General features: G+C 47.7%; 1 protein-coding gene across 3 annotated transcripts in view; it reads right to left on the reverse strand.

Annotated features, from left to right (window-relative positions):
- Positions 1-1,271: 1,271 nt before the first annotated feature.
- TMEM132D (transmembrane protein 132D) overlaps positions 1,272-12,790 on the reverse strand; it is an 835,610-nt gene continuing 824,091 nt past the window's right edge. For all 3 annotated transcript variants that reach the window (XM_055237230.2, XM_063615226.1, XM_063615225.1), the window contains 3 exons: positions 11,366-11,639; positions 8,173-8,364; positions 1,272-4,578 (listed from right to left, as the gene is read on the reverse strand). In XM_055237230.2, coding sequence (XP_055093205.1) covers positions 3,394-4,578; positions 8,173-8,364; positions 11,366-11,639 — 1,651 coding nt within the window. In that variant the 3' untranslated portion in view covers positions 1,272-3,393. The remainder of the gene's footprint in view (positions 4,579-8,172; positions 8,365-11,365; positions 11,640-12,790) is intronic.

The following is a 12,790-nucleotide window of genomic DNA, read 5'->3' on the forward strand; positions in this document are numbered from 1 at the left end:
GGGTGGAGAGGACTCGAAACCTCAGTGCCACTCTGACCTATCGAGGCCAAGTCAGATTGGAAGCCCCATTTCGCCAGTGTCTGAATTCTTAAGCAATGCTAGAAATCTAGATTTCTAAGGTGAAATCATCAAAGTTTTGAATGTTGGCTCAGTTTTCTCCATTCTGCAACCAGTTTTATTGTCTTTTACAAAACTTATGACTGGCTGGGTTCCGTGGCTCACACCTGTAATCCCAGCACTTTGGGAGGCCGAGGTGGGAGGATTGCTTGAGCCCAGGAGTTCAAGATCAGCCTGGGCAACATAGCAAGACCCCTGTATCTACAAAAAGTACAAAAATTCACTGAGTGTGGTGGCATGTTCCTGTAGTCCCAGCTACTCAGGAGGCTGAGGTGGGAGGATCGCTTGAGCACTCAGGAGGCAGAGGTTTTAGTGAGCTGAGATTGTGCCACTGCACTCCAGCCTGGGCAACAAGACAGAGCAAGACCCTGTCTCAAAGCAAAAACAAACAAAAACCATGACTATCTGAAATTATTTTGTTTGCTGTTTATTCCCCCCACCCAAATAGATATAAGTAAGGATTTTGAGAGTGCGTGTGCATTTGCCGTATGTGTGACTCTGTCTCTAGTGCTCACAGCTATTCCTGGATTGAAGTCTCATGGCCTACTTACCTCTGCAGCCCCCTGTACTCTGGTACAGTACTTTGGTACAGAGTAGCTGCTCAGTAAATACTGGCTGAATAAATGATTGACCTATCACTTGCTATTGTTTGCATGAATCTAAGGATTCCATGCATCTTCTTGTTTTGTAGAATTGTCTTGGGGCTGCAGTTGATAAAGGAATCTACAATCAACTTTTAAACCCAGTCCAGAGTTATTGTGTGTATGTACACTCGAGACCCAAAGGAAGGACAGAGAATTTTCCTCACCTCAGCCCAAAAGGAGGCTGGAATACATGCTTGCCTGCCACAGTTTCCACTTACCACCATCAGTCAGCAGGCTTTTAGGAGAGAATTGCACGTGTGATTTATCTGCAAATCCTTTCAGGTCCTGGAGGAGAGATACTTAGTACACAATGCACTTTGTCATCACGTGTCAACATCCCCTCAATGAAGAGAGCGGCACTACACGATGTAAGGGTGTAATTGGATTGTGCTGGAATCCTTAAATCTGCATTTCATTTAGAGCCACAGCATTTGCAGAGCCATTTGCAATTGATGCCAGCCCCTTGGAGGGGGTCAGAGTGTAGAAGACAAAGGACAGCCATAAAGCCACTGAATGCAAACTTTATATTTACAGTCAGTAAGTTTATAAATATATATTACATTCTTACAATCTACAGTACATTCTACACGTAGATGGATTTGGGAGCAGGCGGCGGCTGCAGTATTCAACAGAACATGACACAGGTAAGAATGGAAAGAAATATGAGGATGTTACTGAAAGCAAAGGATTCTCATCGAAAAGGGGTGACAGCTTAATCACCTCAACCAAACAAGGTAGGTAAGCTTGCGGACAGGAGCAGGTGACTTACTGGCTGCAGAAACCTCAGTCTCAAGAGCACCACAGTTGCAGGGGAGAGGGCTAAGGTTGGAAGGGTAAACTGGTGAAATGTACACACACATGATCTAAAGAGAATTCAATTCTATGGAGAGGGAGGAGGAGTAAAGACACACACTCAAAATTACAGAGACAGAGAGGAAGCAGGGAGATGGGTTCAAAGGAGGAGAGAGATACAGAGACACACAGAGAGACTGGAAAACAGACATCTAAAGAGCAGAGAGAGAGAAAGAAAATGACACAGAGGGTAAAATAGAAGATCGATTCAACAGCACGGCCTCTTCTGCGCGCCACCTGCTGCCCCCGACCATCTTTCTCAGGATCCTATCAATCATCTGGCTGGTAATCACCCAACACATCATTGTCTACCTTGGAGTGAGCGTGAGATGCAGCAGGAATTCTCTGATGTCTCCTTGCCCCCATCTTCATAGGTTTCATAAGTGAAGGGATTTAGGGATATCCAGAGTCATGCTGATCTTAAGCAATGCTAAACCTTTTGGGGCTGACTGCAGGATCAAGTGCTTGCAAACCTGCATCTCCACCACACATACTGATGCCCCTCATCCCTTCACACCTCCAAGGTAAAGAAGGCTTCTGTGCTGTCTGGTGTGTGGGAGGCTGGGCTTCCTGCTGGACCCACCGCTTTCACACCCAGAACCCCCTCAACTCCACACGTCCTGCACGTTCCACACGGGCACCCCGATTTGTCTCAACAGCTTCGAGGCCACATTCTTGGACAGGAGATCTGCCATGAACAGTGAAAGACCCATCCCAAGTGGCCCTGTTTTCTTTCTAGAAAAGCAAGGGAATGTATATCGCCTGGTATGGAATTCACCGTGAGTACTGCCCATGCCTAGAGACCAGCCTCTTCAAAGATGGACGGCGTGGGACATATGCCTAGGTTGCAGGGGGAGCTTCTCTACAGAATGTCACTCGGGAGTTGACACAAAACCAAGGGGGAGGAAAAAGACCCAGCAAATACTACAAACTGCCCTCTCCCTCCCCCACCCACAGGTGACCAACGGCTTTGGGGAGGATGGCAATGCAGTGGAGGAATAGAAATGGATACATGGTGAACTTGATATGGATCAAAAGAGCCTGGTTCTTTGAACCTGATTCAAATTCTATGCCCAGTATCCTTAGTTTACAAATAAAGAAGTGCCCTGAAGGGCTCAGAGGATTTGCGTCCGTGTGTTTGTCCTTGGCATGTAGTTACAAAGGTATTTGTGGCCTGTTAGCCCACGTGTTCCCTTTCAGTCCTTGTCAGCCACTGCCTTGGCCTGTCCATGATCTGAGCCAGCTCTGGCCCAGCCTTTGAGAGACAATCATGCCTCCCACAGCTGACGGCGGCACTGGACTGCCTGTGATCGTGCTCACAGCGAGATGTGCTGCTCCAGTTTCGATGACACGCTTCCTCCCATTGATCCACGGATGCTCCACCTGAGTTGCACTTTCCTTCCATAGTCTGCAATATTGACTATTGGAGCCATGTGGATTTTACAATATCCAAATTGCTTTGATTCGGGAGAGAGAGAGGCTGTTCTTTCCTGGAAGCTCTCAGACGCTCAGTGATTCAGAACTCATTTTTGTTTCAAGTCTTAAAAATCTTGCCGTGCATGATAAACCTCTTAAGCAAGACACTGCACTCTGGAATGTGTGCGTCGATGCGGACTCCAGGCCTCGCCGCTGAGCCGGGGTCACTGGCTGAGGCTCCATGGATAGTGTCATCCTTATTTTGTCCTGCTGCTTTGTTTCTCTTCCGGGGCACCGTTGCTACACATCCTGGAATTAAAGGCTGAAAGGTGAGTGAGAACCAATGTCTGTGTGTGTGTCTGGCTTACACATTTTCATGTAACCTCTCCATGTAGTTGTGCAGCTCTTTGCAGTCCCCAGGGTCCAGATCCTGGCAGACCCACTTTATATCATCCTCGCTACTCATCACGATGGAGTTCCTGGTGGGATACTCGTCGTCCGAGGAGACGGCGGTGAAGGTGGTAAATTTCACCCTTTTCCTTTTTGAGGTAGGGGATGTTGGGGGCTCACTTTTCTGGTCTTTCCCATCAATGATGATGGGTCCCAAAGGTTTGAACAGCTGCCCATTGATGCTTTTTTGGGAGTTTGTGCTGAGGAGATATTTACTTTCCTCGAAATCCATGCCCCTGTCAATGGCAGTGATTTGCTCATCTTGCGAGGAGGCAAAGTTGATGTGATTCTCCAACAGCTCTGTCCGGTTGCTTAACCCAACCCAGTCATGAGAGTGACTCATCCCTTCCTGCTCCTCGAAGGGAACCTGTTTGTGTCTGTATTTTAATGCAAAGGTCACACAGTTTATCAAGAAGACCAAAATGGCCAAACAGAAGACTCCCAACAAAGCATACATCCCAATTTCTAAGTCGCTCAGCCCTTTGGATGCCTGCATAAGGTCATTCCCATCCATTTCCCCATTGCTTCTGGGGAGGTCCACCTGGGCTGGGAAGCTGGTGAGGTCGCTAGGGATGGTCTGCAAGTGGCTATTGTCATCTAAAAGGCTTTCCTGGCCTTTCTTCTTCTGCAGGATGGACCTGTCTGTCGTGGTGCCCCGTCCCTCCATGAGTCCCATGGAAGAACTGCCATAGTACTGTCCTTCCTGACTCCCCCATTCCTGCAAGGGTTTTTTGGGCCTTCTGTCACTGACATTGTTTTCCATGTGAACCCCTGCCCCTGTGTGTCTGCTGTCACTGGTGTTGGGGTTAGCATCGTTTTGGCCAAATTTAACTTTGATGTTGGCCGTTCCAACAGCTAACACACTCTTCCGCTTGGATTTCTGGCAGGATTCACTAATAACCATTTCCACCTTGACCAGGGCGCCTTGTCCTTCAGTTTCCGCAGCAATGATAGGCCACTTGAATTTGGGGTCTTGGTGGATGGAGACCACCTTCTCATCCAAAGATGTGGCCATCAAGGAGAAGTCTTTCCCATCGTAAATATCCAAGGGTGTGACTGAGCCATCACTGAACTGGACCCAGCAACTGATGGCTGCTTCCTATGGAGAAAAATATGTAAGTTAATCAAATGGGCCAAAAAGCTCATTGAGCCCCAAGTCTTAGTACAGTAGACACACAATGCCAGAAATAGTGCTACAAGAACAAAGACAAACCTTTCAAACAGTGTAGAAATAAGCAATAAGAAGTACCAAGAGTATAAAAGAAAACGAATTCTCACAAAGATGCAAAAAAGCAAAATAATAAAACAACGAAATGACAAAATAGGGCCAGTATTAAACAATCCATAAGAAGATTTGCTTTTTTTTTTTTTTCCTCCTGTAGGTGTTAAAAGGAAGATGGGTCCTTGGGCTGTTTAGAATCAACTTCTGAACAACAATAAATTGCACGACAAAGGAAATCACTGGTGAGTGGAATCATTTACAAGTGTTATGCATTCAAATGAAAAATATTTATTACATTATTTTTAAGTTGTAATACTGAGTCTCCACTGATTACTGGCAATACAGATAAAAGCCTCTGATCTAGATGAGGTCCCACTGCAGGGCTGCAGGCTGTGGTTTTGCCAGCCCTGCCTTTTCTGGGTCTGCAGGAGTGGATCTGTCCTGGCCTCAGGACATAGTCTTGGCTTGGAGGGAGGAGTTAAGCCTGACAGCAGGAGAGGGAGAAGCATCTTGATTGGAGAGTCTTCGTCTCTTCCTCCAGCCAACCCAACTGGAGGAAACTGGAAGACCAAAAAGCAGCCAGAGCTGAGGTTTGTACACCTCTCAGTCTCTTGCTGTTTTCACTTTGTTGATTTAGACCAACTTTCTTTGCAAATAGTTTGACCAGGCAGATCATTGGAGATAAGCTCCAATTTCATGCCAGCCTTTAATTTTAGTGAAGATGTCATTATGCTTGACAGCAGTGGCAGATCCATTGCTTCCTCCCTCCTCCCTCCCTCTCAGAGAACCTGCTCTGCCCCAGGCCCGAGATGATGAACAGCACTAGGCGGCCCATGACCCTGTCCACTGGGCCACAGCAACAGCTGATTGGAATGAGACAGCTGCTGCCATTAGAGCCATCAATCTCAGCAATGCTGAGCCAGCCAGCATCACTCTCTCTCTCCCTCTGTCTCTCTCTCTCTCCTCTCTTTCTCTTTCTCTCTCAAACTTGAAACCAGAAAGACAAGACTGATGAAGTTATGCTTGGGAAGATGTGTAGTGGGGGCACATATAAAATTGGGGATTGAGGCCCTCTGATGGACTATGTATAAGCAAATGTTTGGGCACAGCATTTATCCATAGGAAGACAATAATGAATTAGACCAAAATAAAAACACAGGTGACAGAGTGGGCATGAGAGTGTTGACCTTCCCTTTCCTCCAAGGTCTTGCGGCTGGGTTTTGTGAGAGCCCTATAATCCTCATAACACATCCTTTGTTATTTAAGCTTTTGCTTGAGTGGATTTTTTTCTCTTACAACCTACTGGCCCCTAACCGTGACAGAAGTAATTTTACACAGTTGTTGTTTAGTCTTTGGAAGTAAGAAGAAAGGCTCCTCAAATGTGGCTGGTGGCCTCTGCTCCTTCCTTCAGCTCAGCCAAGAAATATTTATTCTGTTAGACACTGGCTTGGACTCTACCCGCTAAGCAGAGAACCTTGCCAAGGTACAGTGCAAAAGCTACTGGACATGACACTGACTTACCGGGTTCTCTCGATCTGCCATGAAATCTGAGCAGAGCATTCAAATGCACAACGGAGTTCTTGAAAGTACCACTGTCAGAGCCAAGTTGCAGGCAGGGAGTAAGGGCCCTGCAGACCAACTGTGGAGCAAATCTCAGGGTAGTGTGTTTAGCTCTGCATGTCAGGAATGGATTAGCCTTCTGGCCTTCTTCTAGCTGCATATTATCCCTTCCTTAACGCCTAGCTGGTGGTCAGCTGATGTTATCACCCACAGACAGAGAAAAGCCTCGGGTTATTTCTTCATTGCTATCTGTAACTTGCCTCTCGGCTGGCATCCTTCCTTGAGAAAAGGAGGTTTGCTTTGGCCAAGAATTCGATTCTGTTATTGGGATCAACCACTTTCAAGTGCTTTCTAACCCAAAACTCTGCAAACAAAGACTGTAGTGTAAGGACTAGGAGATTAGCTCATGCCTGAGAGGGGAGCATTACGTGACAGGTGCAGGCTGGGAAAATGGGAAGGCTCTTTGTGCCCCTTAGCAAGTCCAGTGTGGCACTTCTGCCTCCTCTGAACATGGTCACAGCCGCAGCTGGCGCATGAAGGCAGGGCAGGCCTGGTAGCTCACCCTGCTGAGGAAGAGTGCACAGAAAAGGCTCCTGATCCAGAAGGGAAGCAGTCAGAACAATGTCCCCTATGGGCTGGAGGGATTCCAGCTGCCCCACATGAGGATGATCCCTTTTCATGGGGCACAAAGAACTAATGACCTGCAGCCACTGTGTTTTGTTATTAAGCAAGCTTCACCCAAATTCCTATGTTCTAAGAAATAATGTTTATCCACCTCTAATGAGGGAGACCTTACTACATTCAAAGGTCCCCTATAACAGTCCCCTTTGTAAGCCATTGTATCCACATACAAACACATGCACCACACACATACACACAACACACATACACATATACATGCACACAGGCACCTATACAACATAAACATACAACACAAAATACAGACACAAGAAGACACATGCATATACACACATGCATACAGACACACATAGAGCAAAAACATACATACTTACACAACACACATACATAGACCCACAACACACACATATACATATGCACACATACAAATACATAGACACATGCAATGCATACATACATACAACACACGAGATATTCACAACACATACACGCATACAGGTGCCTATACAACACAAGCACACATGCAACACACACAACACAAGCAACACAAAATACTGACACAAGACACACACATGCATACACATAGACACACAAAGCAAAAACATATGTACACAACACATATACATAGACACACAGCACACATATATGCACACATGCACACAACACACATAGCCACACACAATACACATACAGCACACAGAAACACACAACACACTCTATTAGCTCACACTGGTTTCAAATAAAGTGAAAGAAAACTGTGACTGACAGCTCCATGAATTCCCTGTTTCTGTCTTGAGCTGAACAATGAATCGTCTGGAAGCCACCTCCCGCCACAGGCTCCCCACTCGGCAGGTCTGTCACCCTCCGCTCCAGCAGGACCTTGGCAGCAAGCTGTGCACCTGCTCTGAGCCTGCACATGCCCTCATGCCCTCATGCCCTCATGGAAGCAGGAAGGGTGTGGAGGGCACAGGTGACCACCTGCATGCACTTGCACTATGGTGCAGGGGGGGCGGCCCTTTCCTCCAGCGCTCCTGCCCCTTAGTGGCTTCTCATTTTTCGCATGTTGCAATCCTTCTGTATACATGTATTTATTTTTTTCATCTCTGCATGGAGGAGCTGGGACCTGCTTCAGAAGAGCCCTTTGCAGATGGAGAAACACCCGATATGTGATCCCACTCTATTGTGCGACCCGCCTGGCGTGGTGCCTGCCTGGTGTGTGATCCACTTGGTGTGAGCGCCCCGCTGAAGTGTGTCTCAAGCCCTCCTCCGTACCTGTTTTGGCCTCTGCAGAAGTTCCTGAGCCACTGCAGTGGCAAAGATGGCCCTGTTGCTTCCTGGGCTGAGCTGCAAGGAGAGTGACAGCCCTGTCACCAGCTGCACCCCGAGGTCTGTGATGGTCACCTTCTCGTCCAGCACAGTGATGGTCTTTTCAGCGAGGATGGTGTCTGACAGAGGAGACAGGATCTGGAGGGCAGAAGCGACATGACAAGGAAAGGCTTTCTGTGGTGCAGGCAATGCCTCCAGTGGCGGGAGGAAGTGCCAGTGTGCAGGCAGCGACAGGGCAACATGTGAGCCAGAATGAATGAGAACAGGTCTTTCCCACTCACACCGCCTTCTAAATCATATATACTGCTTGAGAAAATGTAATGCACTTTTTGCATAAAGCAAGGTGGTGTCAAGGGTTGGGCAGGTAGGGCTTGACCCTCTTCCCACACCCCACAGATCAGCTCCGTTTCCCACCACGCTCCATCCTGGACAGGAGGAACTGACATTTTCATTCGACTATTAACTTTATGATTCTTCTACAGCACAGTGTGTATTTTGTTTAAAATCATTTTACTTGAATGATTTGTTTTTTTTTCAAAAGCCTTCCTATCACCAGTGAATAACGGGTTGGGTGTACTGGTTACATATTGATAGCTTTCGCTCTTGCACATAAAAACCAATGTGCAACTAGAAGGTGGATCCTGCCGGTCCATCTCAATCACGCGTGTCACTGGAGGCCACACTGCACACTTTGGGAAACGCAGCGCGTGATGCCTGACGATGAGGAATATCGTTGGGCATATTCTGATAAACGTAGGTTCTGAATGTCTACGCCTGATGCCAACAACCCAAAGCCTCATTTCTCCTCTGGACACCTGGAATGACCTGGAAAATGAGGCTCATGTGCAATTTAGACCCTGAACAGGAAATCCTGCTTTTGAGGAACGTCTGTGGAATCACTTCTTCCTCCTCTCACCCTTCGCCCAAATCATAAACGGCTGTCTTAGACTCCTCACGGCCCCATACAACTCAACCTTCTAGAAGAGATGGGCTTCATCCTCCATTCTCCTGCTTTCTTTTCAAGTTTCTGGTGATATTTATGATGTATGTCAAGACAGCAGTTTCCCAGGACCCTTTAAGACCAGGAATCAAAGCTCCATACTTCTACGCGAATGCCACCCTCACATTCCCGTCTGACTGGGACAATTTAAATGGTGGCGAGCATGAGAGATGTGTCCCCAGAAGAAAGTGTACAAGTGAATTTATGACTCAGGAGGACGCAGTGAGAAAAAAGAAAACCAAGGCTCACAGGAGTAGAGGCCTCACCAAAATAATGTTCATGTTTAATGTGTGGGAAGCCAGCCCACTTCCTCTTCCCTGACACCTGGTTTCAGAACGGTACGGCTTTTCCCCTTTGCGCTTAAATTGTCACTTAAGGGAAGACGTTAATACCAAATTCTCATCTCACTGTGAGTTTCTGGGCATCAGTATCGGTTTACCTATAGATTTATGGTAGGGATTCAGGTCTTTCAACTTCTTAGTCAATTGTGGAGGTTGCAAGCTCTCATCTATGAGGCAGATATGTTTTATCTGACATAAATCATATCTTAAGGTAGAATTAATGACCATCATTTAGAGAGCCAGAAGATTTCATATAAAAACATAAGACTTCCAGCTTTTCTGGAAAATTGTGACATGGCTGCAGTGGACCTGCGTTTCTTCTTGGCAGCCTTTGGCTCTGAGTAAGAGCTTGTCCCTTTTCCACAGGCACCACCACTCCCTGTTATCTCTCTAACACTCAGAGGAAAATCGGCTGCTGTCTTTCAGCACACACCCAGCCTACTCTCCTCACTGATGGTAGCTTCTCAGCCTTTAGAGATCATTAGAGCACGTGACTCCTGGTCTACGGCCCAAACCCATTTATTTTCCTCCTTGGATAAAATGAAGTTTTAGATATACCAGCCAATTTTCTAGAATGGATATGTTTTAAATCTTCCATGATCAAATCTAGTCTCAGTTATAATGTTTCCTCTTGCACAGCTGTTTTAGAAACCTCACAGATTGCCTGATAAGACAATCGCGTTGCCTGCAGATGGGGCAGCTGCTGAGTAATACACGCTTCCTTTGGCTACGATGTACACTATTTGGGTGATGGCTACACCAACAAGGCAGACATGCAATATGTCCAGGTAACAAAGCTGCACTTGCGCCCCTTACATGTATACAGAAGGAAAACAAGCTCTTGCTTTGTTCTCAGCTGGGAGGTAAATGACCAAACCTTTGCAAGCCTCCCAGAACACTGTTTTGTTAAAGTGTTTGTTTCAAAACCCAGTGTTGCCGCTGGTCCTCTCCATCACCCGCTCCCCAGCAGAAGGGGCCCAGAAGACATATGGAGGCACAGTAACTTCATTTCTTCCTTTAGCACATTTCTGAGTTGTTCAGGTTCTCATCAGGCCCGCGGTTGTGACTCGGTAGAGGCGGCCACTATATCCTGAAGCCATGGGAAGTTTTAGGTGACCATGCTCAGTGGCAGAAAGTGGCTCAGCAGGAAGTTGCTGGCCGTGCCTGTGATTCAGATCACATAAGCTCACCTCAAAAGCTTGTTTACCGAGATGGTAACGCCTACCATGGCTTGGGCAAAATAATGTGTTTCAAGCATGAGCCACCATGGGAGCCAGCCCAGAGTTTCTCACCTGTAAGTAATATGTGAGGAATTTTGAGATTCTCATCACATCATTACCTGACTCGTATTGTGGTTTTGTTTGAGACAGGGTCTAGCTCCATCATCCAGGTTGGAGTGTAGTGGCACGATCTCAGATCACTGCAACCTCTGCTTCCCAGGCCCAAGCGATCCTCACACCTCAGCCTCCCGAGTAGCTGGGACCACAGGCATGCACCACCACACTCGGGTAATTTCTTGTATTTTTGGTAGAGATGGGGTTTTGCCACGTTACCCAGGCTAATCTCAAACTACTGAGCTCAGGTGATCTGCCCGCCTCGGCCTCCCAAAGTGCTGGGATTACAAGCGTGAACCACCACAACCAGCCAACATCACTTGTATCGCTTACTCCACAATTTCTTTGAATTTACCCATCCTAAAAATAGATACCATTCCCAGCAATGACAAACAGCTGATTTCTCCTCTAGGTGGAGGAGAGGTGGGAAGACAGATCTTGATTTGGGGATTTTTTTTTTTTACCTGAATGGTGGTCATGCCAAGCTCCTGCCCCATCAGGATCTGTCCGCCTTGCAGCGTGGCGATCCTGGGCTCCTCCACCTGCATGAAGTCATTTATCAGCTCCGTGATGTCCACTTGCCAGTCTGAGCCCAGCAGGTGGGCCAGGTGTCCCCCAGGGCCGGCCGCCTCAGCCACAAACTGCGTCAGGACCCGCACCATGGCGTGCTGGTACTGCAGGGTGCAGCCGCGGCCCCTCCGCTCATCATCCTCCTCCTCTTCACTGTCCCCGGCAGGCCTGTGAACGAGGCAGTGCAGTTTGCAGTTACTTGTTGGTCCTCTGTAAGGGGCTGTGTGTGGAGCCTGGTGGGGGCTGCAGAGGTAAGTAGGCCATGAGACTTCAAGGAGTTTACAGCCAGACATGCAGAGGTGAACTTCAGATACTAACCACTGCTGTGGCATGAGCACTGACGCATCAGCATGGCCAGTGCAGCCAGCAGAGTTTAAAGTGTTCACAGTGGCCCCTCACCTCCTGGTGAGGGGTTTACTACCTTGTGTAAACCTCTCCCCTTGAGTGTGGGCTGGACCTAGTTTCTTTCGTCCAATGAAAAAGTTATGGCAAAAGTGATTGGATGGTCACTTTCATGGCTAGACTTGAAAAGCCTGTGACTTCTGTCTTGCTTGTGTTTTCTATCCTTGGTTCTTTGCACTTGCTCACTCTGATGAAGCGAGCTGCATGCTGTGAGCCAAGCTGTAGAGATTTCCACCCAGCTAGAAGCTGAGAGTGACCTCTGGCCAGCACTAGTGAGGAACTGAGACTAGCCAGCACCCGCACGAGTGAGCCTGCATGTAGATCCTTCCCCACGTGAGCCTTGAGACGGGACCCCAGGCCCACTGACACCTAGGCTGCAGCCTGTAAGAGACCCTGCTCAGAAGACCCAGCTCAGCCATGCCTGGATTCCAGATCCACAGAAACTGTTTGATAATACATGTTGTTCTTTCTCTTTTTGTGACAGGGTCTTGCTCTGTCACCCAGGCTGGAGTGCAGTGGTGCGATTTCAGCTCACCGCAGCCTCGAACTGCTGGACTCACACAATCCTTCCACTCCAGCCTCCTGAATAGCTTGGACTACTGTGCAAGCCACCATGCCTGGCTAATTTTAAAAATTTTATGTAGAGATATGGTCTTGCTGTGTTGCCCAGGCTGGTCTCAAACTCCTGGGCTTAAGCCATCTGCCTGCCTCGGCCTCCCAAAGTGCTGGGACTACAGGCATGAGCCACCATGCCTGGCTGGCATGTTGTTCTTTTAAGCCACATTAACTTTGGAGATAAGCTTTAAACCACTAAGGTTTTGGATAAGCCACTACGTTAGACAGAATGGATAGCTAACATGACAAGGCTAGGGATGAATGGTGTGGCTCTGTAACCCAGCACACAAAGCAGGTGAATA

The sequence above is a fragment of the Symphalangus syndactylus genome, chromosome 13, assembly GCF_028878055.3.
Source record: "Symphalangus syndactylus isolate Jambi chromosome 13, NHGRI_mSymSyn1-v2.1_pri, whole genome shotgun sequence".
In the NCBI taxonomy this organism is placed as follows: domain Eukaryota; kingdom Metazoa; phylum Chordata; class Mammalia; order Primates; family Hylobatidae; genus Symphalangus; species Symphalangus syndactylus.